The sequence below is a fragment of the Hydra vulgaris genome, chromosome 08, assembly GCF_038396675.1.
Source record: "Hydra vulgaris chromosome 08, alternate assembly HydraT2T_AEP".
Taxonomy (NCBI): domain Eukaryota; kingdom Metazoa; phylum Cnidaria; class Hydrozoa; order Anthoathecata; family Hydridae; genus Hydra; species Hydra vulgaris.
Genome location: NC_088927.1, coordinates 63,050,073 through 63,075,000, shown reverse-complemented (window position 1 = coordinate 63,075,000; position 24,928 = coordinate 63,050,073). Strand labels below are relative to the sequence as shown.

Genomic DNA, 24,928 nt, shown 5'->3' with positions numbered 1-24,928 from the left:
CACATTTCTAGTAAATATTGCTGAATCACATTTCTAGTAAATATTGCTGAATCATATTTCTAGTAAATATTGCTGAATCACATTTCTAGTAAATATTTCTAGTAAATTTTGCTGAATCACATTTCTAGTAAATATTGCTGAATTAAATTGAGGATCATAGAAGGTAGTGGTAAGCAAAAAATCTTCACTCTATTCAATCCTGATTTCTATAATGCGTAGTTAGATCTTTAACAGACTTACTTATGCCTCTTTTATACATTGAGCATTTATCTATATTTTATGATTTATCTATCTATGATAATATTTCATTACTGACATTTTATGGAAACCATAGAAACCATATATCCAATCAATTGCAAAGTTAGCATCTGCTAAAGTTGCCTCTTGTTATTGCGGTTGAAATTTTTTATTTTTAATTCCATTTCCTATCTCTATAAATCTCTTTTTCACCCTTGTAAGAAATACTGTTGCAAAATTTTGCTTCATTATTCTAATGTCGTTTCTTTTTTTAGATAGGTCCAAAAATACATTGGTTATATATATATTTTTCTTTTTTTTTTGTGTAGTCACCTCTCAAAAGGTAAATACAGAATGCAGTAGTGGTGTAGTAGGAGTGCTCACTTCCAAGTACAATCACCTGGTAGTACAGTGTGCAACTTTTTTCTTTGCGTAGCAGCCTTGAGAGAGGGTTTTAACCAAAATAAAGTAGTCTCCTTGACTGTAGTGGCCCTCCCAGCCTTGGGGAAATAAATAACAAAAAAAAGGGGAGCAAGCCACTACAGTCAACAAGACATTTCAAATCTGAATGGGTTAAGGCAAAACGAACAAGTTGCTGCAAAAAAAAATAAAAAGTTAAACACAGTTCACACAACACACCAGGGTAGATTCAGTTTGATTCACCAGGTGGGAATCAAACTTGGAATATTTTGCTTAACAAGTGAGCACTTTACTTCTACTACATTAGCATAGTTAGACCTTGTCTAGCTGCCAAGCTAGTGCCACTGTCCCATCAAGTTGTATTTTTTTCTCTCTTCTCTAAATACTATTACGGTTGCTGCTCAAACTAGTTTTTTTTTCCTAAAATTCTGTCTCATGTGACTTGTCATTGAGTTAAGTCGCATTTTTTTACTGTAACCATTCATTTGTGTTTAAAAAAACCTATGATGGAACAATATTTTTCTTGTAATTTTCAAGCAATTTCCAAAAACCACTTGACAAATTACAGTTTTAAGTTTGAAAAATCTTTAGGAAAGCTGGTTACTTAGGTTACAGGTTTTTAAATTTAAAGCTAATCTCATACAACAAAACAATTAAAAAAAGAATGGAAAAAAAAAAGGAACAAAAGTGCAAAAAAAATATATGTGAAAGAAAATTGAAATTATTATCAAGAATAAAGCAACATCAGAAACAAGAAAAAAAAGATATTTTTTTAATTTAAAGTTATTTTATTACTTTATTATTTAAAAAATAGGGTTATTTTGCAATTATAAAACAAAATCTGAATACAACGTTAGTTTTGCTGTTTTTATTTATAAAGCATTTGTTTTGTGGTTTTTTTGTTTATTGAAAATAGAAAATATAATTAAGTTTTAAAATTCCGAGGTCAGGTCAGCAGTTAGGTCAGCATTGCCAAATCCCAACCCTAATTCTGAATGCTGATATATATATATATATATATATATATATATATATATATATATATATATATATATATATATATATATATATATATATATATATATATCTTTTTAAATTTATTTAAATATAGATTTTAGAATTTTAAAACCACATAAAAACTCTAATACCTTAATATCAGATGAATCTCTTTCATAAAATGCTTGCACTGCTGAAGATACTAATTTTGGTTTTTTCTGTAAAACGTAAACAATTTCTACAGGAATATAACAAAGAGCATGATGAAACTCCTGCGTAAACTTAGATGGATAACTGTAAAAAAATATATATATAATAAAAGAAGTCATTCATTAAAATGATTCTTTAAATAATAACAACATATAATGTATTAAGAGCGTGGAAAATAAGAAATCGAAGGCAAGCAGTCAATTCGAACAGCAAACACAAGGCAATCAATTTTTTTTTGGACAGTCAAGTTTTTTTTTTGTTTAAGTTTTTATCTTAGAAATAGTTCTTTATGACTGAACTTTATCAATACAAAAATAAGTTAATGCTTGAAAACTAACAAATTCGTATTATTTTAATAATAATAATAATAATTTTTTAATAAAACTAATCCTTTTTTAAAAGTGCAATCAGGCAATTGATAACTTTTTAATTCATTTAAAAATAATTCATTTCATTGCAATGACTTTGCAAATGGTGGGAAAAGTTATAAAAAAAAATTGTTTTATTTTTATACATATATATATATATATATATATTATATATATATATATATATATATATATATATATACATATATATATATATACATATATATATATATATATATATATATATATATATATATATATATATATGTATATATATATATATATATATATATATATATATATATATATATATATAGACAAATATATATATAAAACATAATAACAACTTCGAATAATAATAGAATAAGAATTTCAATCTCTGAAAGTCATTAAAATCATTAGGCTCATTAAAATCATTTCAAAAACCGCTAATGCTATACCCCATTTACACTGACAGTAAAACACGTTTTATTTTAAACGTGTATTGAGTTTTTAATGTTATAAACTGTATAAAACATCAATAAAACAACATAACGAGGTTTTTTTATATTAAAACAAGCTTTTTATATTGACAAAACAACCTTTGTTTTATTGTTGTTTTATACACTTTTTAATAATAACAATTTAATGCGCGTTTAAAATAAAACTTGTTTTATCGTCAGTATGAACAGAGTATTAATTAGTTAATAATTATGTTATTAACTCTTGTTCGCAGATACTATGATCTCGTTCTTAAACTGAATATTTAATACTAAGAAGACGATTGTTTTATGAAACACGACTATAAAAATTACTGCTTTACATAAAACGAGGTTTCACTAAATACAAATAATGTTCCAAAAAATAACCGCAAACGAAACATAATTTGGTACAATCCTCCATTTAGTAAAAATGTTACAACCAAAATTGGTCAACGCTTTTTAACCCTAATTGACAAGCATTTTCCTAAAAACCACCAACTACACAAAATATTTAACAGAAACACAATTAAAATAAGCTACTCCTGTATGCCTAACATCAAATCTATTATCAACTTACACAACAAAAATATTTTATATGGTGATCTAAAATTATCAGAAAAAGCCTGCAATTGCATTAAAAAATCTCTTTGTCCACTGAACAACAATTGCTTGTCTAACAATATCGTTTACCAAGCCACCGTAAGCTCAAACAAACCTCAATACAACGATAAAGTATACATTGGGATAAGCGAAACCTCATTTTAGCTACGAACCATCAAAAATCTTTTAAGCGAAAATCAAAAATCTTTTAAGCGAAACCTCATTTTAGCTGCGAACCATCAAAAATCTTTTAACATAAAAAAATACAAAAACAACACTGAATTGTCTAAGGAAGTATGGGAGTTAAAAGAAAACAATTTTACAACTTCAATCAAATGGAAAATTATTAAACGCTGTAAATCATACAATCCTGCGTCAAAAATTTGTAAGCTTTGTTTAAATGAGAAATTCGAAATATTATTTTACAAAGGAAAAAATCTGCTAAACAAAAGAGGTGAATTAGTTTCTAAATGCAGACACAAAAATAAATTTCTCCTTTCATTATTTGATAGCGGAGATTAGTTTTCCATTACGTCTTCTTGTAATATAACGTCAGAACTCATTCTACCGTAGTTTGTAATTTTTAAACGGTTTTTTATATTTTTGATTTTGTACTTCATGGCTGATGATTACCGATAGGCATGAAACTTTAAGTTCCATTAAAAGTTGTTTTTTCTAATATTTAATTATATATATATATATATATATATATATATATATATATATATATATATATATATATATATATATATATATATATATATATATATATATATATATATATATATATATATATATATATATACACACACACACACTTTTAATAATCCTATTACAGCAAAAGTAGTAGTTTTAAATTGATCTATAAATCATTCATTCATTTATTTGCAATTAGCAGCAAAGCGTACAAGAAAATAAATAAATTTAAAAAAAATTTACTAAGTGCATAGAAAAATTGTTCTTAGTTAAATACAGATATTAATATATATTAAAGTAATACATTAAATATTTTAACTTAAATAATAATAAAATAAGAATTTCAATCATTTATGAAAAAAAAATTTCAACATTGGTAAAATGAAAGTAATTTGAAGTGAAGCAAAAAAGCTTAACAGATAATGTCATGTATAATATATTCATCGACGAAGATATAGTTTATGTCATGTATGATATATTTATCGACGAAGATATAGTTTATGTCATGTCCAATATATTCATGAATGAAGATATAGTTTATGTCATGTATAATATATTCATCGATGAAGCAACTTAATGGGTTAAGGGTTGTTAAAGCAAAAAAACACTGGTTTCTATTAACATCCAATAGTTCTTGGATAAAAATTTTAAAAACGATATAATTAATTCGAATATATCGAATATAATTTAAGTAGTAGAATATTAATTCTACTACTTAAAAAATATAAAAATATTGATAAATTATTATGACAATAACTAATTTAATTTAAATATGACAATAATTATTTTTATTTATGACAATAAACAATGATTAAGAATTACTAATTTTTAATCATTGCTAATTTTTAATCAAACTTTAAATCAACTTTTAATTTAAAGTTAATGTAATACAACTAAAATTTTTTAATACTTTACAAAAAATTGTAAAGTATTGAATTTTTTTTTTTTGTTTTAACATCTTTTCGCTTTGAAACCTTTCACTTTAACAACCCACTAGCAATTCAAGAAGCATTTTAAACTATTTTAAACGCTTTTTCAAAATTTAAATGATTTTATGAAATTTTAGTATAGCATTTTCCAAATTGTAAATAGATTATTTGTCAAATCTAATTTTTAAAAAACTCTGATTTTATTTCAACCGGTCAACCATGACAGGCAAGAATTAATTTTGGGAGGTCGAAACAGCAATTTTTGACATTTTGGGCGGTCATTGACCATTGACTGGCTGTTATTTTTCATCCTGTATTAATATGTCTTAATAGTGATGAAAATGATATACTGTGACAAAATATAATTTATTAGTTTAACTGATTAAATTAGTTTTAATATATTTATTGGATAATTTTTTTAAATTATGATATTTGAGTAAAAAAATTGTTTGTTGCCTTTAATTTGTGATTGGTTACTTAACTTATTTTTCTAGCATAGCTACTTAATATGTAAATAGTACTATATTTGAAAAAGAAAAAAAAAGATTAAAATTCATTAAAAAAAATCTTAATGAAAAAATATTTATTTGCTTCACTCACTACACATGAGAACTCTAGCTATAAACACAATCATAGAAAAAATCTATTGTAGATATATATAAAATGTATATAATTTTAACAAAAATAAGTTCAAATTAAAACAAAATATTGCAGTTTAACTTAATATGAATAACATAAAGTAAACATTAATTTCAAAACATTAACCAATATTAATTTTAAAAAAAAATCTCACCAGCTTATTCTTTTCTGTATAGCACACTGTACATTTTCGTTAGCAACTGTTTTTAATGAAGATGTAAGTAAATGATAAGCTTGCTTCAAGGTTGGAGTAGAATTAAAGTAAACCATTATTTCAGCAGGATTGCTTGGGATAGGGATAAAATGTAACTTTCCATCTTTTATGAAAACCTGAAGGTATTAGAAGATTTGTAAAATAAAAATAAATAATCTCAAACTAAAATATGACATATTTATACATTCAAACACAACAGTATTAGGATTGATAATATCTTTTTTTCTTTTTTTTGTTATTTCTTTTTTGTTGGGTTTTTCTTTCTTTTTTACTTTACTTTAATAAATAACTTAAATTAAATAAAAAGTTGACAATACTGAGATCTTTTATAAATGTAACTCTTACAAATTGACAATTGGAAGGACAAAAAAGAATTATGGGTACATAAGAATTTTGAAAGTATTTTATTGTCCCCCATAAATCTTTGGCCACTAAGTCACTAAGGCCACTAGTAAGCACTGATTTTTATATAATTACATCTATAGACCATGCATTCTGTTGACTATCTGCTACAAACATTGTTCGCAATTTCTCAATCAAGTCCATAGTTATTGACTACCTGCAACAGTGCTCTGAATATTGTATATGTGCCCATAGTTATTCTCCAGTTATTCTTATTATTCTCCAGTTTCTGCACTTTTCTAGTTTTGAATTCAACAAACAATTCCTATGAATTGCAAAATAATCGCTTTGATAAATATTTATATTTCGATACACTAGCAATGTCTTTTATATGTGCCAATTGCTGACTGATCATTGCAATAAAAGCTTCTCATTGATCAATGATATCTAAATTAATTTTAACAACATTAGTTTGATCTAGTAGTGCTAAAACTCCTTTCAATTTAATTGCTTCAAGTTATGGCTCATCAGTAACATCAATCTTCAGCTCTGTTGCGTTAAAATTGAGGATAACTGATAGCTTTTTTGGCATAACATCAGTAGCTTGCATTAATTTTCTTTATCTAAAGTTATTTCAGCAAGTTGTGGAATCCCATGAAAGTGGGAGTATTAATGTAGATTAGAGCAACTATTATACATGCTTACAACTGCTTAACATGCTCACCTGCTTTTGTAATTATCATAGCAATTTTTTTTTTAAGTTAAATCTACGATTTTATTTTCACTACTTGGATAATTAGTGAAAATAAATTTGAACTTGACAAAAAATTATGAAATTAGATTTTTAACATTATTTCAAGGAATTATAAATTTAAAATCTCTATGACAATACGCTATTTTGAGACCCAGGTTGACATACTTATGAATAATTTGGTTTTTAACAATATTGGGGATTTGACCCAAAATGCTGTAAAGTGCATTGTTAGATGAGCAACAGAAAATGTTGTCGTTGTTGACTTGTGCAACTAATAAAACCACTATTTAAAAGAATTTATAAAAATAGAAATTAATTAAAATGTTTGAAATTTGCATGAAAATTTCAAACATTTTAATTAATTTAATTCCATTTAAATTAAATTAATTTCAAGAAATTAGTTTTGAAATGTAAATCAATAATAAAGACAACCCTATAGTTAATATTCTCATTAAAGTTAAAACATGTTTTAAGCTCAGGTTGTAGTGAAGATATCGTTTTTAATAAGTTTGGAGTTTTTTGCGCTATATCTATAGCAACTTACCTTAGAAATGCAAGATATACCTGGGTAGGTTATTTCTGTAACCTTTTAGAATTTTGTAAATAAATATAGTTCAAATAATTTGATGTAACACTCAAAGATAATGCGTGCTGTAACATGGCCTAGTCATAAATAAAATAAAAGCGTAGCACAACATAGCTAACATGTGCACTTCAATGAAGCAGGTCAGAAACTTCAAAATTAACCAAGTGTCAACAAAATCTCAATACTTATCGATGAGTCTCTTGACTTTTTACTTGACTTGGGTTTGTGACTCAAAACTAGGGTCCAAATAAGATGTTTTGAATTTTTTTTAATGCAATTTTTTAATACTAGATAAATAAAATCAATATTATTTGTTGAAAATGAACTATTTGACCACCTTAATTTATTGTAGTTGTTAAATAGTTGTTATTAAATTTGTTGTAGTTATTAAATATTTATTACAGGTAAATAATACTCTAATAACTGTTTTCATTCAACTAGATAATAAATCATTAAGAGGCCTAATGCCAATTTCAAACATTTTAATTAATTTCTATTTTTATAAATTCTTTAGAATAATGCTTTTAATAGTTGCATAAGTCAACAACAACACATTTTCTGTTGCTCATCTAACAATACACTTTACAGCATTTGTGGTCAACAAGCAGAACAAAAAAAAATTTAAATACTCTCAGAACGTTTTTGATGTGTCACAAATCACAATCTTTCAGAGAATGATTAAGTTAGTGAAAGGTTAATCCTTCTTAGCAAAAGGTTGCTTGACACCAATGAACTATTGCTGGTGTCTAGGAGCACCAGTGAGGATTCATCTCTATTTTGTAAGAAAAATAAATGTAAATGAAAAAAATCAAACTAATCTCTACAAAAATACGCACACATATAAAGATGTGGAAAATAAACTTCCAAATGAAATTAGTTTTTACATGAAACTGTTTGCTTAAATTGGACAATAAACCCTTATAAATTGTGGTTAGCAAATGCAAAACATTATACTAATAGAATTTGTTAATATTTTCTTATTATTTACCGATGGCAGTGTAAATAGTGAATGACTAATTTTGAAAGTATGTATAATTTATAAAGAATTTGCAACCATTTGCTTTCATCAAACGATGAAAATGTTTTTATCATAACTTACCACTTTAGATTTAAAGTATCAATATAGCTAATTATGCTAATTATTTGTTAAAATAAAAAAATAAAAAAATAGTAATCCATTTTTATGCATACTTTTTGTTACAATCTGGTATTTGGCCAAATAGTTTGCAATATTCAGCCAAATACTGAATAGTAAAAAAGTAATTGAAATAGGCTGCATACAGAATAGTTAGGAATATTCGTGGCATCTCAAATATATATTACGAAAACTATAAAAAATTTTAAAGTACCATATCAAGTAGTTTTCAAGTTATTTATTGCAGCATGCTTAAAAATGGCATTCTGGGATCAACCCAATTTAAGATAATAAAAATTGAAAAAAATAAATTGAAATATTAAAACAAACTTTTATTTTATATCTAAAGATTTGTTATCATTCTTAAAACTAAGAGCAATATTATAATTTAAGTTTTGTGTACTGTACACAAAATCTTTTTTATTTTTTTTCTAACTTTTTATGTGTCAACTTAAAACAAAACAAAAAATGCTCAGACTTATGAATAGTATTTTAAACTAAGAAAATTTTCATCATTAACATTTTTTATACTAGTATTAGTATTATGATATAATATAATCATTTTTTAATTTAGTTTGTAAATTTCAATTTTATTTTAAAACTTGTTTTTTAATGGTTTACTAGAAAGGAGAAATAGAAAGAACATAGTACTATGTTTTTTCATTTTATTACTGCTTTTTATCTTTTATTTTGATAAAAGATCTGACCTTTCTAAACCATCTAAAACAAAAGTTCTATCTAAAAAAAAAGGACCATCTAAAAAGGAGCAAAAAATTTATTTGAATTAAAGCTTCAAGAAATAGGCGGAAAGAGATTTCTTTTGTATAAGTTTTAATGACTGATAAAAGCTAATTTCAGCTAACTAAAAAAAGAAGTCATGAACACAATACTCTTTTTTTTTTTATAGTTAATAAACAAATATTATATTTATCGGTTCATATTATATTAGTTCATATTTATTAGCTCATTAACTAGTTCATATTTATAAGTTCATGTTTATTAGTTCATTTATTTATTTTTTATTTTAATTTCTCATCTTCCAAACTATACAAATACTTACTTTCAGATTGATCACATGAGGCATGAATTACCCGTAAAAACAATAGTAAAATAAATAAAAAATGCCAAAATTAAAATATATTACTTTAAAGTAATGATATCTCAAAAATCTATTTTCATATCAGTGCTCTATCAAGGCAATCTATGTAATGTAGTGCTCTTCATATCAGTGCTCTATCAAGGCAATCTGTGTAATGTAGATGAAAATTTCTACAAAATATAAAGAAAATTTGAAACAAGGGGTTACAAACTTAGAAAATTTGTAGTGTAAGTCTGAGTTAGGAATAATTCGTAGTAGAAAAAAAAAAAAAAAGATATATATATATATATATATATGAATAATTTAAAAAAAAAAAAAGCTATCTTAAAAAGTCATGAAAATTAATTAGATTTTTATTTTGGATAAGAAATGTGTCTCAAAATTTACTAATTTTGCTCTATGACTTCTGCTAAAAGATGTTTAGTTGAATTTTCTTTGTTAATGCTGTCACTTGAAAAAATACTAATACCTTCTTTTTTACCATCTCTGTCATTGATTAAATTAGCAACAAACCATATATGCTTTGGTTAAGGGGTAAACATTTTACTATAAGAATTTCATGTAACATAAGATATATGAATATATCAATTTAAATTTATGTCATTTATACAAATTTAAAAAAATTTAAACATTGTTATATCATTTTTTACATATCCAATTTAGATACTCAAAAAAACATGAGGTCTTGAAGATATAATTTAAAAAAACAGCGGTTAAATCATAATTGTCATAGAAATTATTGTAGAAATTAAAATTATTACTATGATCAATAATTTTGACCAACTTAGTTTTCTGTATTATTCCTAAATGAACTTTAAAACATGTTAACTTTAAATGTATTTTTAATTTTCATTCATTTTTGTAAAAAATAAAACATTATTCTTCAGATTAAAAAATAATTGTAAATTTTCATTTAACTTTTCAATTAACATTTCAACTTTCCATTAAATTTCTATCCTTCAATTTTTTTTTTACATTTGTGCTATAATTTTGACCATTACTTCAAAGAGCTTATCTCCACTCTTTATCTCCATTCTTTGATTTTAATTTGATAGCATTTTTGATTTTGACATTGACCTTCAACTTTTTTATGATTTATAAATATATTATCTTGATATGTATTTCAAAGACTAAACTTTAACTAAACTGCATATCAATTTAATGTTTCCAAGATTGCAGTAGGACAACTTGTTCAATGATATAAACTAAACTTAAAAAAAATGCCATAATTTTTGTTGTTCCTTTTGATATATAATAAATGGACATGAATTTATCATGTCCAAATGGACATGATAAATTTGTCCATTTGGTGATTTTTTTACTGCTCAATGCGCTGAAATAGGCAATTGTCTCCAAAAATATTTACTGTGTCCTTTACAAAGTGAAGAAAATTTGGTGAAAAGCAGGAATTCCTTTTGTTAATACTTACAAGCATATCAGATGTTTGTTATATTAAAATGCTTTTTAATTTATAGTTTAAGCAATTTTAAGTTGACATCATATAAGTAGCATAAGCTTTACAAGATAACAATTATTAGGTCATAAAAGTTTTTATACTATTTAATGAATTATAATATCTTAAATAAATTCTTCTACTTTTGCTTTATTTAGAGACAAGGTTGTTGACAAGAAGAGAAAGAATTTAAACAAACACAGGAGCCATTTGAGTGAAAATTTAGTTTTAAAAAGAAAAACTTTTTCTAAAATGCTAGAGGAGGTATTTGATGGAAGTCAAAAAAAATTGTGAAGATATTATAATGAAAAATAAAACCAAAGATTTAAAAACTAGATAAAAAGATGTAGATTTTTTTAACCAACCAAAAAGCAGTACATGTTCAAAAAATATTAGGTAAAAATAATATTTCTGAAAAAATGTAAGAAACAAAACAAAAAAAGAAATTAAAAAAGATTTTTAAAGAACAAGAGTCCATGAAAAAACAAAGAAAGTTGATTACTGAGAAATTTGAAGACACAAAATGTTTAGATACAAAGATGAACAGCCTATTAGAAAAATTAAAAAATCAAAAAAAAAATGCTCTTTTTGTTCCAAAAAACAATCGAAAAAAGGTAGCTCCAACAGCATCAAAATATGGAATAAGTTCAATTGCACTGAGTGCAACTCTTTCTTCATTTATAAATAACAGTTCTGGAAAGACAGATTATTCTATTTCTAAACAAAGTATTTTGAGGCAGAAAAAGTCAAGTATAAATAAAACTGCATGTAATATTAAAGACAACTTATTAATTTATATTGCCTAAGGGTTATGGTCTTACAGTCTTACAACTTTGACTCAATAATTGAAAATGAAATAAAATATCCTTGTAAAATTTTTTTATTCATTTATATAAATGTAGAGAAAAAAAAATAAAAAATTTATGTTAAATGTTATTTTAATTTATGCTAATTTATGTTATGTTTACTACTGACCTTTCATGGAAACTATATATACAATCGGTGCTAAATTAGTACCTGCTAAGGTTGCTTCTCTTTATCATGTCTGATATTTTCTCTCTGCTAATTCTATACTCTACCTATACAAATCTCTTGTTTATCCCTGTATGGAATACTGTTGTCATATTTTGGCTGGTTCTCCTAATGATGCTCTTTCTCTTCTAGACAAGGTCCATAAATGCATTGAAAATGTAGTTGGACCCACTATATCTGCTATGCTTGAGCCTCTTTCCCATTGCCATAAAGTTGCATCTCTTTCTCTTTTTTATAAATACTATCATGGTTACTGCTCAAAGGAGCTATCATTTCTAGTTCCATTAACTAAAACTCATTCCCATTCGACTGGTCATTCAGCATAACCTTATTCTTTTACTGTATCTGTCTCTGCATGCTCTAAAAACTTTTATTTGTCTAGTTTTTTTCCCTGCATTTCAACCCTTTTGAACTCTTTCCCATCTTCATGTTTTCCTGATTTATACTTTCTTCAACTTTTTAAGTCTTCTGTTTCAACCGTTTCCTTGCTCTATAACTCTTTCTTTTTTTTCAAGTAACTCCTAACTTAATAGTGGTTGCTTGCAGCCTTATTGGGAGTGAATCAGAAATAACTAAAAAAATGATAATCCAAAATATTAAATTTATTTAATATTAAAAAACAAAAAAACCACTTCTAGACTTGTTTTTCTTAATTAGTAAATTAAACATGTTTTGAAGTAATTTATTTTATTGTGGTAGTTTAAAAAAGTTAATGTCCAATTAAAATTAAAAAAAGAAAATTTTATGACATCAAAATCAGGACGAGCTAATTTGCTAAGCTTTTTTTATTAAAAACAAGGCCTATTTATATATATATATATATATATATATATATATATATATATATATATATATATATATATATATATATACATACATATATATATATATACATATATATACATACATATATATATATATATATATATACATATATATGTATATATATATATACATATATATATATATATATATATATATATATATATATACATATATATATGTATACATATATATATACATATATATATATATATATATATATATATATATATATATATACATATAAATATATATGTATACATATATATACATATATATATATATATATATATATGTATACATGTATATACATACATATATATATATTTATACATATATATATATACATATATATATATATATATATAAATTTTATGAAAGTTTTATGACGTCAAAATCACGACGAGCTAATGTGCTAAGCTTTTTTTATTAAAAACAAGGCCTATTTATATATATATATATACATATATATATATATATATATATATATATATATATATATATATATACATATATATATGTATACATATATATATACATACGTATACACATATATATACATATATATACATATATATATACATATATATATATATATATACATATATATATGTATACATATATATATGTATACATATATATACACATATATATACATATATATACATATATATATATATATATATATATATATATATACATATATATATATATATATATATATATATATATATATATATACAGGGATCAAAATAGCTACCGGACATTAGACATTGTCATGCACTTGTCCAGTAAAAAATGATATCCGACCCATATTTTGTGAGCATTTATTTTATAATCATTTTAGTTGTTCCAAAATTATTAATAAATTCAGTAATGTATATAAACTTCATTTTTTGAACTTTTTATTTTTTATACAAAAAAGAAAATGAAGTTAAACACATAGTTACATTAATAAAATACGTCGTTTTTTTGAGCAAATTCATTTTATAAAAGACATCTAAGTAATAAATTTTTTTGAATTAAGCAGCCTAGTTTTTATCATTTATATTAAAACATTGCAACTAATTAATAATTTAAATTTATATTTGTTTTCCTTTTTGTTCGATTTTATCTTTTTATTTTATAAATTTCAAACGAATATTTTAGCTTTTAAAATCCCTTTTAAATTTATTTTATAAAAACTTTAACATAATAGTTTTTTTATTGCTTGTAGAAATCAGTACTTTGTATAACACTATTAAATTTGAGTTATTTTACGTAATGTTTGTTTTCGCGCTAAAGTTTTTGCTATTAAAGTGTTTAAAAAGTAATCAAAAAAAAGTTTGATCAAAAAATATTTATATTAATGTAATTACGTATAATAATCTTTTGTAATTTATATAAAATGGGTCTATTGTAAACAGCCATTAGAATTAATTTGTTACTTTATTTAATGAAGTAATAAGTAAACCTAAAAATTCATGTATTTGATATATTTTTAATAAGTTACAAAGCATTACGCATAGTATAGTATTTTTTTAAAAAAGTAATATAAATATATTTTCATTTTAAAATTTTAGTTTTTTGAGCTTAGATTATTTCTTTTTCTATAAAATTTTGTTTTTTTTATGAGTTATCTTTTAAATTTTATTTTTATTTTCAGCGCATTTTTGTAATGCCTTAAAGTTGTCAAAACAAACTGCCTTCGGGAATGGCGTTTGATCATATTTCTTTAGGTTTTATTGGACATGTCTACCAAACTTGAGTATTAATCAGGCAGATTGTGTGTGTGTATATATTGAGTATTAATCAGGCAGATTGTGTGTGTGTACATATATATATATATATATATATATATATATATATATATATATATATATATATATATATATATATATATATATATATATATATATATATATATATATATATATATATATATATATATATATATATAAATGATACACTTGTTTCAGCCACTTTAGTGGCTGGGATTCTTTTAACAAACTATTGATTTTTAGAATTGAAATATTTATACTATTTATTTGAATATTTATTTTAACCATTAATGAAAATTAGAAGGAAAAAAAAAGAAACTATAAAATAATTTTAAAAAAATTAAACAAAAAAACATTAATAAAACTAATATAAGCATTATACCCTATTTTCACTGTTAGCAGGTGTTAACCATGGTGGTAAAAAATCAGCTGCTTCAATTAAAAGAAAGTCTCCATCATTATCGTTCACTCTATAATATAAATATTTTTCTCTTTAATATTAATATATTCCTTTCAAATGCTTTTCTTATTTAAATAATAGCATTTCTCTTTGGATTTTCTTCACATACATAATTTATTAGACAGTAGAAATAAAAAATAAGGCAACCCTTATCATAAAAATGTATGTTTAAGAGGTAGGGGTGTTCAATTTTACTTTCTAACCAGTTTCGGAATGTTTTGGAAAGTGCTTGTAAATTAAATGTGTATATATTTTTAAAATGTTTATTTAACTATACTTTATTGTTTAAAGGAAAAAAAATGAAAATTTTTAACTTTCCGGTATATGGAAATGGATTGAATTCAAACTATTTCTAATTTCCGGAAAGTGGAAAGTATTTAAAAATTAATCGCTTTCTTTAGATTTTTACACGACTTTAGATTTATAGTTATTAATATTAATTAAATTTGACCTTACTTCCCTTCACTTTCCAATCACTTTCCACTGGAAAAAAAATCACTTTCCACTGGAATCAATTTCCATTTGGAATCACTTTCCACTGGAAAAAAAAAAATTCACTTTTGGAAGAAAAAAAATTAAACGATTTTTTTTTTTTTCTTAATTTTCTTTATTTAATATTTCTTTTTAACAAATAGTTGATTATATCATAGTCAATAGAACTTATCCTTGGTCAGGAAATAAATTATTTTGACAAAATGGTCTTACTGTTTAAAAATATTGTAATCACATGATCAAAGTAAGTGCTAAAAAAATTTTCTAATTGAAGCATAGTCAAAAGAAGTTATTCCTTAGTTGGTAGAAGTGAATCTTAGAAGTTATCCCGGGATAACTTCTATTGACTATGGTTTAATTAAGGTTTCACTATTTTATTTTATTACTCTAATAAATAATAGAAAGTGAGATTGCAGTTCGTTTAGTGTCTGAATTATATTTATTTTGAATTCGATTTAAAAAGAGAAAATAGTAAAAAAAAAGAAAAATGTTTGTAGTTTCAAAATACTAGCCTTCATTTATTTTATAATTTTTGGCGTTAAAATAAGAACTCTTTAAAATTAACTAATTACTTAAATTCTAATTAATTATATAATTAAAAAAAAAAATTTAATTCATCAACGGTAATACATATATGTATTTTTTTAAATTGAACAATAAACCAATTTTAGCTTTAAACGCACAAATAATTCAGTGATAAGTATAATAGATACTTATCACTGAATTATTTGTTCTTTGGGTAACGTCTTCAAGCCTTATCTTTGGGTAACATCTTCAAGCATAATCAAGCCAGCTCATTTAACAAACAGTAATTCTTATTTTTACATTAAAACTTTTTTTTCTTTGAAAATTGATAACCTGGGACAGGTCTTAAGCTCCAGGTAGTCGGTAATTGGACAAGGTCATAAGCTCCGGGTAGTCAGTAATTGATAAAATAGATTTAGAGTTAAATAAATTTTTTTAAAGACTTCCCAATGGAAAGTGATTGGAAAGTGATGAGGTTAACTAATTTACTAATTTTATAAGTGGTTATATCATTATCAGTTATAATCCAAATAAGTAATACTACGCTAACTACTTTATCATGTTAGCTATACTATAGCTTGAAAGATTATGTTTGTTAAACAAATGATTTTAGATGAGATGTAAATAAGTGTTACAATATACTTAAAAAAAATATTGGAATACTCCCACTTACTGTATAATAACATCTTTATGATGTTTACTAATTTCAAAAAGAAGATAAACAATAAACCATTCATCATTAATATTCTCACCAACACATGTGCTTCCACTAAGGCATGCAAGTCCTAATTTAAGTAAACTTTGAAAATGAATCGGAAGTTATAATAGTAACAAGTAATAATAAAAACAACAACTTCTTTATTTTAGAAAAATTATAAATAAAAGATTAAAAACAAAAAAATAAAAATAAAGTAAAAAAAAATTAAAATAAAATTAAATTACTGCAATAAAATAACAAAGGTAAAGCCAGAAAATTAACAATCATTAAAAATTAATATCCACAACATAATGTAAACATGACTTTCTATATTACCAGGATAAAGTATTGTACATTAGAATTGTCTGACTGACGATCAATTTATAATGCTGTGCTTACATTTTTTTATTTTTTAACTTTAAAAAAAAAAAAAAAAGAAAGGCAAAGAAACAATAGTTTCCTTGCTTTTTAACTTTTTAAATATAAAACTCATTATTACTTTTTTTAATAAAAAGTTTTATCATTTAAACAAAAATACTATTTTACTTTTGTTTTTAACAAATTTTGTTTAAGGATTTAGAGATTAAGTAATAGAACTAAAAGTTGTCAATAAAAAAAATACTTCAACAGGCTTTGTTAAGAAGTGTTACACTTTCTATTTTTCATTTTAATGTACGAAATTGTGATTCAAGTATGTGTTCAGCAGTTTTACATTCAGTAAAAAACCTTTTAATATTGTTTATGTGACGTCTATTGAGGAAATATTAGGTTGTAAAAAAAAACTTTAATTACAACTGTGAATTTTTTAAAGAATTTTTTTGATTTAAATTTAAATAACATAATTTTAAAAATTTAATTTAGAAAAAATTTAGTTCAGAAAAAATGTAATTTTAGTATTTAGTAGTTTAGTAAATTTAGTAAAATTTAAATTTAGTCTATAAAAAATGTAAATTAGTAAAATGTTGAATTTAAAACTTAGTTTCAAAGAAATGTAAAGTAGTTTTGCAATTTTTATTATAGAAATTTTTTTCTTATCATTTGCTAATTCATTACATAAAACATTATGTACTGAATTAGTATCTTGCTTATTAAAATCTATAATCTCTATTATAAATTTTAATATGCAAAAGAAATTAAAAACTTTTATTTTTTATATAAAAAAGTAGAAGAGTTTTTGTTTAAGAGAACTCTTTCACAAATGTTTTAAAATTTTTTGTTTCATATTACTTCACAATCGTGTTAAGTTTGTTGTGTGACATAATACATTTATGAGCATAAACTACGTTTAAAAATATTTTATTGGTAACTGATAAAATCTATCTATAAGTTGCTTATAATCTTTATCTTAAATATTACATTATATAAGTAAAAATTAAAATAAATAAAAAGTGACAAACAAACAAAAGATAATGAAAAGTTTAAGATTGTTTTAAGAAATAAATTATAAGGAAATAAAATCTTTTTTAAATACTGAATTTAGATTCTATCTATAACTTTTAATATATTAGTTTAAATGATTTTTAATGCGATTCAAAATTAAATTTAATTACAACCCAGTACTTTAAAATATAAATAGTTTTCAGGCTCCTGTAACAAATAAGATCTTAATAATTACAATACATTAAAAAATAAAAGGGTTATAAATATTTGTTAATTGCTCTTTTTATATTTATCAAGACTTTGTTGTTGTAAAAAAGAGCACCTATTTTTTTTATAAAATAAACACTCAACTTAAGTGAAAAAACTGTTATCAATAGTTTATAATACTTTTATTTACACAAACTACTTCTAGTCTACACTTAGCCCTGTGAAGAAAAAAGACAAGAAAATGCAAGAACTCCAATCAATGCGAAAATTTTTATAAAAAATAGCGACAGGCAAATCAAAACGTAGGCAGGTGACCAACATTAACAAACTGGTTACTTGCAGTTGTCATTCAGGCAACTGACAAAAAGACTGAATGTACACCTCTGGAAAGAGCTCCAACTTTTTGACAATGGAAGAGTGGTTCAAGCTTTGTTTTAAGACTTTGCCTTAAAGAGAAAGAGCATCATTAGAAGAACCAGCCCTAATATGACAACAGTATTCCATACAGAGATGAATAAGAGATTTGTAGAGGTAGTTTTATTTTTTACGTATTTAATGTAAATTTTTAATCAAGATTATAAACAATTTATAGATTGATTTTATCAGCTAACAATAAGATATTTGTAAACATAATTTATATTCATAATTAAATTGCGTTAATAAATCTTTAGACAATATTGAATTAATAAGAAACAAAAATATTTAAATATGTTTGTGAGAAGAATTCTCTTTAAAAAAAAACTTCTCCCATTTATTAAAAATTAAGTTTTTTATTTATTTTGGCATATTTTTATCTATGGAGAGACTTATGTTTTACATAATGAATTATGTAAAACGTTATGTTTTACATAATGATGATAAGAAAAAAACTTATTTAATAAATATTGCAAAACATGTAAATTTAACTGCAATTTAAAAAGTTGCAGTATTTAACGCTCTTGTATTTAAATATTTATTGAAAAAATGATTTTTTCACTGTAAACCGGGAAATACATTCTAAATTTCTTGTTTCCCTAAATCAAAAAATTGTCGGGAATTGATATGGGGCTGTTCATTACATTTCAACCAATTTAAAGAAAACTTTCTGGGACACCATACCTGGTAATCTTTATTTTACATATTCTTATGTGCATATGTAGATTGTTTAAACTTAAATTTTCAGACTTCCAAATGCAACGGAAGAAAATTTAGAAATTATAGCTTTTTAAACATAACACAGTGGCACTAGTAAGCTAAAAATCAGACATTTTGCAAACCTGGCCCCGGCAACATTATAACATTTAGCAGGGGTTGATAGCTGGGGCTAGAGAAAAATTTATAATACTTTTTGTATTATAATTTTATATTTACATTTATTATTTATTACATACTAGCATATATTTATATATTTTTAAACTCTAATTTACTTTCAACAAGATTGCAAGCAACCACTATTAAGTTATGAGTTATTTTACCTGAAGACTTCAAAAGTTGCAGGATGTATTAAAAATGAAAACACGAAGATGGGGAAGAGTTAAAAGGCTTTTTTGATGTGCAAGGACAAAAAACTTAATTAATAAAAGTTTTTATAGTATGAAGGAACAGATACAGTAAAAGGATGCAACTTGTTGAATAAGAAGCCAAGTAAGAATGAGTTTTGGTTTATCGTAATAGCGATGATACAGGGTGGGCCAAAGAAGACCTACTAATGTAAAACCGAAATAACTTTTTTATTTTTTGACATATTTCTCTTTGATATATTTCTCTTTTTTTAGGCAATAATTGAATTTTTGGAGATTTATTATGGAACCATACAGTTCAAAACAGCGCGTTAAAATTATTGAGTTTTTCTATTCTTGTCGACGATCAATGATGCAGCGTAAATATTGGCATCATTTTAATTCCAGAACAATTAGCCACACAAATTGATTTTTTAAATAATGTTTTGATGCCGGATGAAACGCATTTCCATTTAAATGGTTATGTCAACAAACAAAACTGTAGATATTGGGGCTCTGAAAATCCAAGGGCAACACACCAGAATCAACTACACCCATCTAAATGTACTGTTTGGTGCGGTGTTATGGCCACTAGAGTTATCTGCCCATATTTCTTTAAAAATGAGGAAATGGAACGCCGGAATCGATTTCAAAAGCTTCGAACAATGATTGAAAACTTTTTGTGGCCAATGGCGGAGCAGAATCCTAATTTGTGGTTTCAATCAGATGGAGTAACTCCGCATACTGCTGCGTGAAATTTTTGGCGAATGTCTGATTTCAAAAAAATCAGATTTCAATTGGCCACCTCGTTCGCAAGATTTGACTGCGCCCGACTATTTTTTATGGGGATATTTAAAAGACAAAGTGTACATTAATAAACCAGAGACTATTAGACAGGTTAAGCAAAATATTTGAGACAAAATACTGAGCCTTCAACCAGAAACATTATGTGGTGTAATGGAAAACGCAGTAAAAAGAGCTAATCTTTGTATCAAGAAAAATGGTGGACATTTGTTTGATGTCATATTTCACACATAATTTCATAAAATATATTAAATGTATAAAAAAAAATTAACCAAAATAAATGATTATTGCAAAAGTTATCCATGTTTAACATTAGTATGTCGTCTTTGGCTTATCCTGTAGCTTGTTTGAACATTGACCATGATAGTATTTGTAGAAAAGAGAAAGAAATCCAACCTTACAACAATAGGAGAGTGGTTCAAGCTTGGCAGATAAAACAGGTCTAACTACATTTAAAATGTGCTTTTAGACTTTGTCTGAGAGTAAGAGGGTTGCTATTCGTTATTAAAATTCTGTTATAATAACGATATAAAAAATATTAAAACTGTTTTTATAACATATAGAGTTATTAAAACTCTGTTTTAATAACTCTATGTTATTAAAATTCTGCCTTATTCTAGGGAGAAGAAAAAAGTCAGACCCATGAATTAGAGATTATATGTTAGACTTACTTTAGTTAATGACACTGTTGAAGACTTACTAAAAGTCTCTATATCCTAATATCTGAGATAAGAAACAAGATTTAGTAAACTTAGAATAACAGAGCTTAACATCAGACAGGAACTTTTTACATTGGCTTCTAAAGAACTTTTTACATTGGAATAATAAAATGACATTTATTTATAAGAAAGATGTTTTTGTAAAAAAGATTGAAAAAATGATTACTGTTTAATAAAGCAACTGTTCAAGAGGGTAAAAAATGCGGAGTAGAATGAGGCTGACTTGATATTAAAGAGAAGGAATAGAAGCTTCCAAGATGCGTTTTGTGCATACATATTATGAGTTTAAACATATTTTTGCTATTTATTTAGATGCTGGCAAACAATATCCTCTCATACTTATATAAACTTTAGTATTTATATGGTGTAGTCTTTGCTAAAATAGAAGATGATCAGATGAATGTGTGGTATGACTCTAACACGACAAGAAAAGGAGGCATAGTCTTAGACAGATTAGAAAAAAGTGTTTTATTGGACAACATATTTTAGGCAGATTTAAGTGATTTAGGTATCAGGATGTAGAGAGGTAGAAGCTTCAGGAGAAAATGGTAGTGGTAGAAGTAAGAAAACTTGAAAAAAGTGCCTTATATATTGCATGAATGAGGTATAGTTAAAGAAAGAAAATACTCTAGATTGTTTATACTAGAGAAACAGCATAAAAGAGGAAAGCTAAAGCCTGATGATGATGAAGATGATGATGAAAATGATGATGATAATGATGATGATGATGATGATGATGATGATGATGATGATGATGATGATGATGATGATGATGATGATGATGATGATGATGATGATGATGATGATGATGATGATGATGATGATGATGACAATGATGATGATGATGATGACAATGATGATGATAATGATGATATCAACGAGAATAGAATTATTGAATCTAATGATAATGTAACTGCGGAAGTATTTGATGTAAATAGAAGCCCATCACTGAAATCTCATGATAATGTAACTGCCCAAGTATTAATTGTAAATAAAAACCCATCACCAAAAATTACATCTGAAATAAGTGTTGAAGTAAATGAACCAATAAATGAGTCATCTAAAGACGTATTGCGACGTTCTACAAGAACTTGCAAAGTTCCTGTAAAATTTGATGACTTTATACTAAACTGATGAAACTAGTTGTCTTTTCTATATAGATGGGAAGATTGTTGTGATTCCTAGTGTTTATATTATTGTTTTTGAACTATTTGTGTTATGTATATATTTAAACTCTTATATCTTTAGATTAGTACATTATTGTTGAATAAAGCCTTTATCAAGAGGTTTATGTTTTTATTGGGTTCATCACAACCATTATATAGTATTTTTACTGGAAAATATGGCACATACACAGTCTAAGTTTTTATGCACATCAAAATCCAAATAGTCTTATCTTAACCCAAATCTGTATTTTTGGATCAATCACAGCATCACTTTTTATATTTTTTTTTTTTTTAAGAAATTATTTATTAAAAAGAACCTAAATGTTTTCTACATGATATGTATTTTCTAAGCATTATTAATATACCATTGATATATTAGATATGTAATAACAACCTTACTCTACTCAAAAAATTATTTGATCAACGTTAAAATACAGAGCATTTATTTTTGATAAATTTTTGCAGGGCTGAACAGCTTTATTGCAATTCCTATGACTAAAAAGATTGCTATCTATTATTAGTATTATTAGGTCTAAATTATTTTTAACAGCCCTTTCCTTCAGTTGCCTTCCCACATTGTAATAACAATAATAATCTCTAACCTGAATATTCTTCAACTGATGATAGTCTAAAGCTTTCTTTTTGCCATATATATTCTTTTGCAACTGAGTTAATCAGCTCATCATAATAATTTCTAACAATTTTTAAGACTTCATTGTTCAAGTGAAAGATTCTATAATCTACAATGATATCACTAGACATAATCTATTAATCTAAAAAAAAATCCTAAAAATTAAAATATTTGAAGAAAAAAAATCTATATTTACAATATAAATTGTATAATAATAGTATTACTATAATAATAACCTTACACTATTCAAAAAACTATTGAATCAGTTTTAAAACAAAGAACCTGTAATTTTGAAAAACACAAACAACAACAACAATAACAACAACAACAACAACAACAACAACAACAACAACAACAACAACAACAACAACAACAATATATTTTGTGTTAACATGATGTTACAATAAAACACTGGTCATTGCAAATAGTAATAAAGCACAATGATCTAAATAAGATAAAGGGAAAAAATAATAATAATAAGTAAATAAAAAAACATAATAATAATTTGAAATAAGTTAACCACATAATAAAAGTTAAGTAATTCTTATCCAACTTTAACTCACATACTTAAAGTATGTGAGTTAAAGTTGGATAAGACTGCATAATAAAGTAGAGTTTCATAAGTATTTATTAAGTAACACCAATAAAACAGACTTTATAAAAAATATATATATAATGTAAAGGTAAAGAAAAAGGTAAGTATAACTTTTTAGGTAGAAATGGTGGAGTGAATTTAAGAACAAATTTTTTAACCTAAGGATGGGATCTGATTTTAGGGTGTTCAGAGGGGAATTCCAAGACAGGATACACTGGTATCTAATAGAAATAATTCCATGATTACTTATCTGTTTTAGTGGGATAGTTAAATTGTTGTAAGTGACTGATCTTAGGTTATACCCACATGTTGTTCTGTTAACTAAGTAGTTGTGAAATATATTAGGAAGGACACCATGTTGATGATCCTAGAAAAATGATCAACTTAGGAACTGAATTAAGTCATAGAAGCGAAGAATTTTGGATATAAGATATAGGATGTAAGTGGGAAAATTTCTTGGACAGGACAAACACACACACGTGTATGTCAGTATATATTTAAACTAATTCACTTTTAACAAGACTGCAAGCAAAACTATTTAAGCTGGGAGTTACGTAAAAAGAGTAAAATCAAAAAGGTTGATAGAATATCTGAAACACTGTGTGATTCAGGAAAACACGAAACACCTAAAACACTATATGATTCAAGAAAACACGAAGACGGTAAAAAATTGTAAACAATTGTTAGCGCGAGGAAAGAAACTACATAAGATTTAGCGCATGAAGAAAAAGATTTTATTTTTAACTTGATTAGTAACCATAAAACAACCATGGTTCTACAGGTTGATATAGATACTATCAGGGCCGGCGCGAGTAGGTGTCACATAGGAAGAGGGGGAAGGGTGCCATTACAACTTTTGCCGACTAAAATATACATAAAAAAAAGAAATTTCCTCGTTTTATAAAGTTTGCCGACTGCCTTTTCGATATTTGCCGACCCAGTGTTAAAATTTACCGACTAACTTGTCTGAAGGATCTACATTTGCCGGCTGACTTGCCAAAAAGGGTCAAATTTGCCGACT

The 24,928-nt window shown here is 24.9% G+C and overlaps 1 protein-coding gene across 1 annotated transcript in view; it reads right to left on the bottom strand.

The window, feature by feature from the left end:
- Positions 1-23,443, bottom strand: part of ecd (ecdysoneless homolog) — a 63,630-nt gene extending 40,187 nt beyond the window's left edge. The window contains 5 exon segments of the mRNA NM_001280951.1: positions 1,806-1,947; positions 5,711-5,886; positions 15,136-15,223; positions 16,904-17,015; positions 23,284-23,443. Coding sequence (NP_001267880.1) covers positions 1,806-1,947; positions 5,711-5,886; positions 15,136-15,223; positions 16,904-17,015; positions 23,284-23,443 — 678 coding nt within the window.
- Between the last annotated feature and the right edge of the window lie 1,485 nt (positions 23,444-24,928).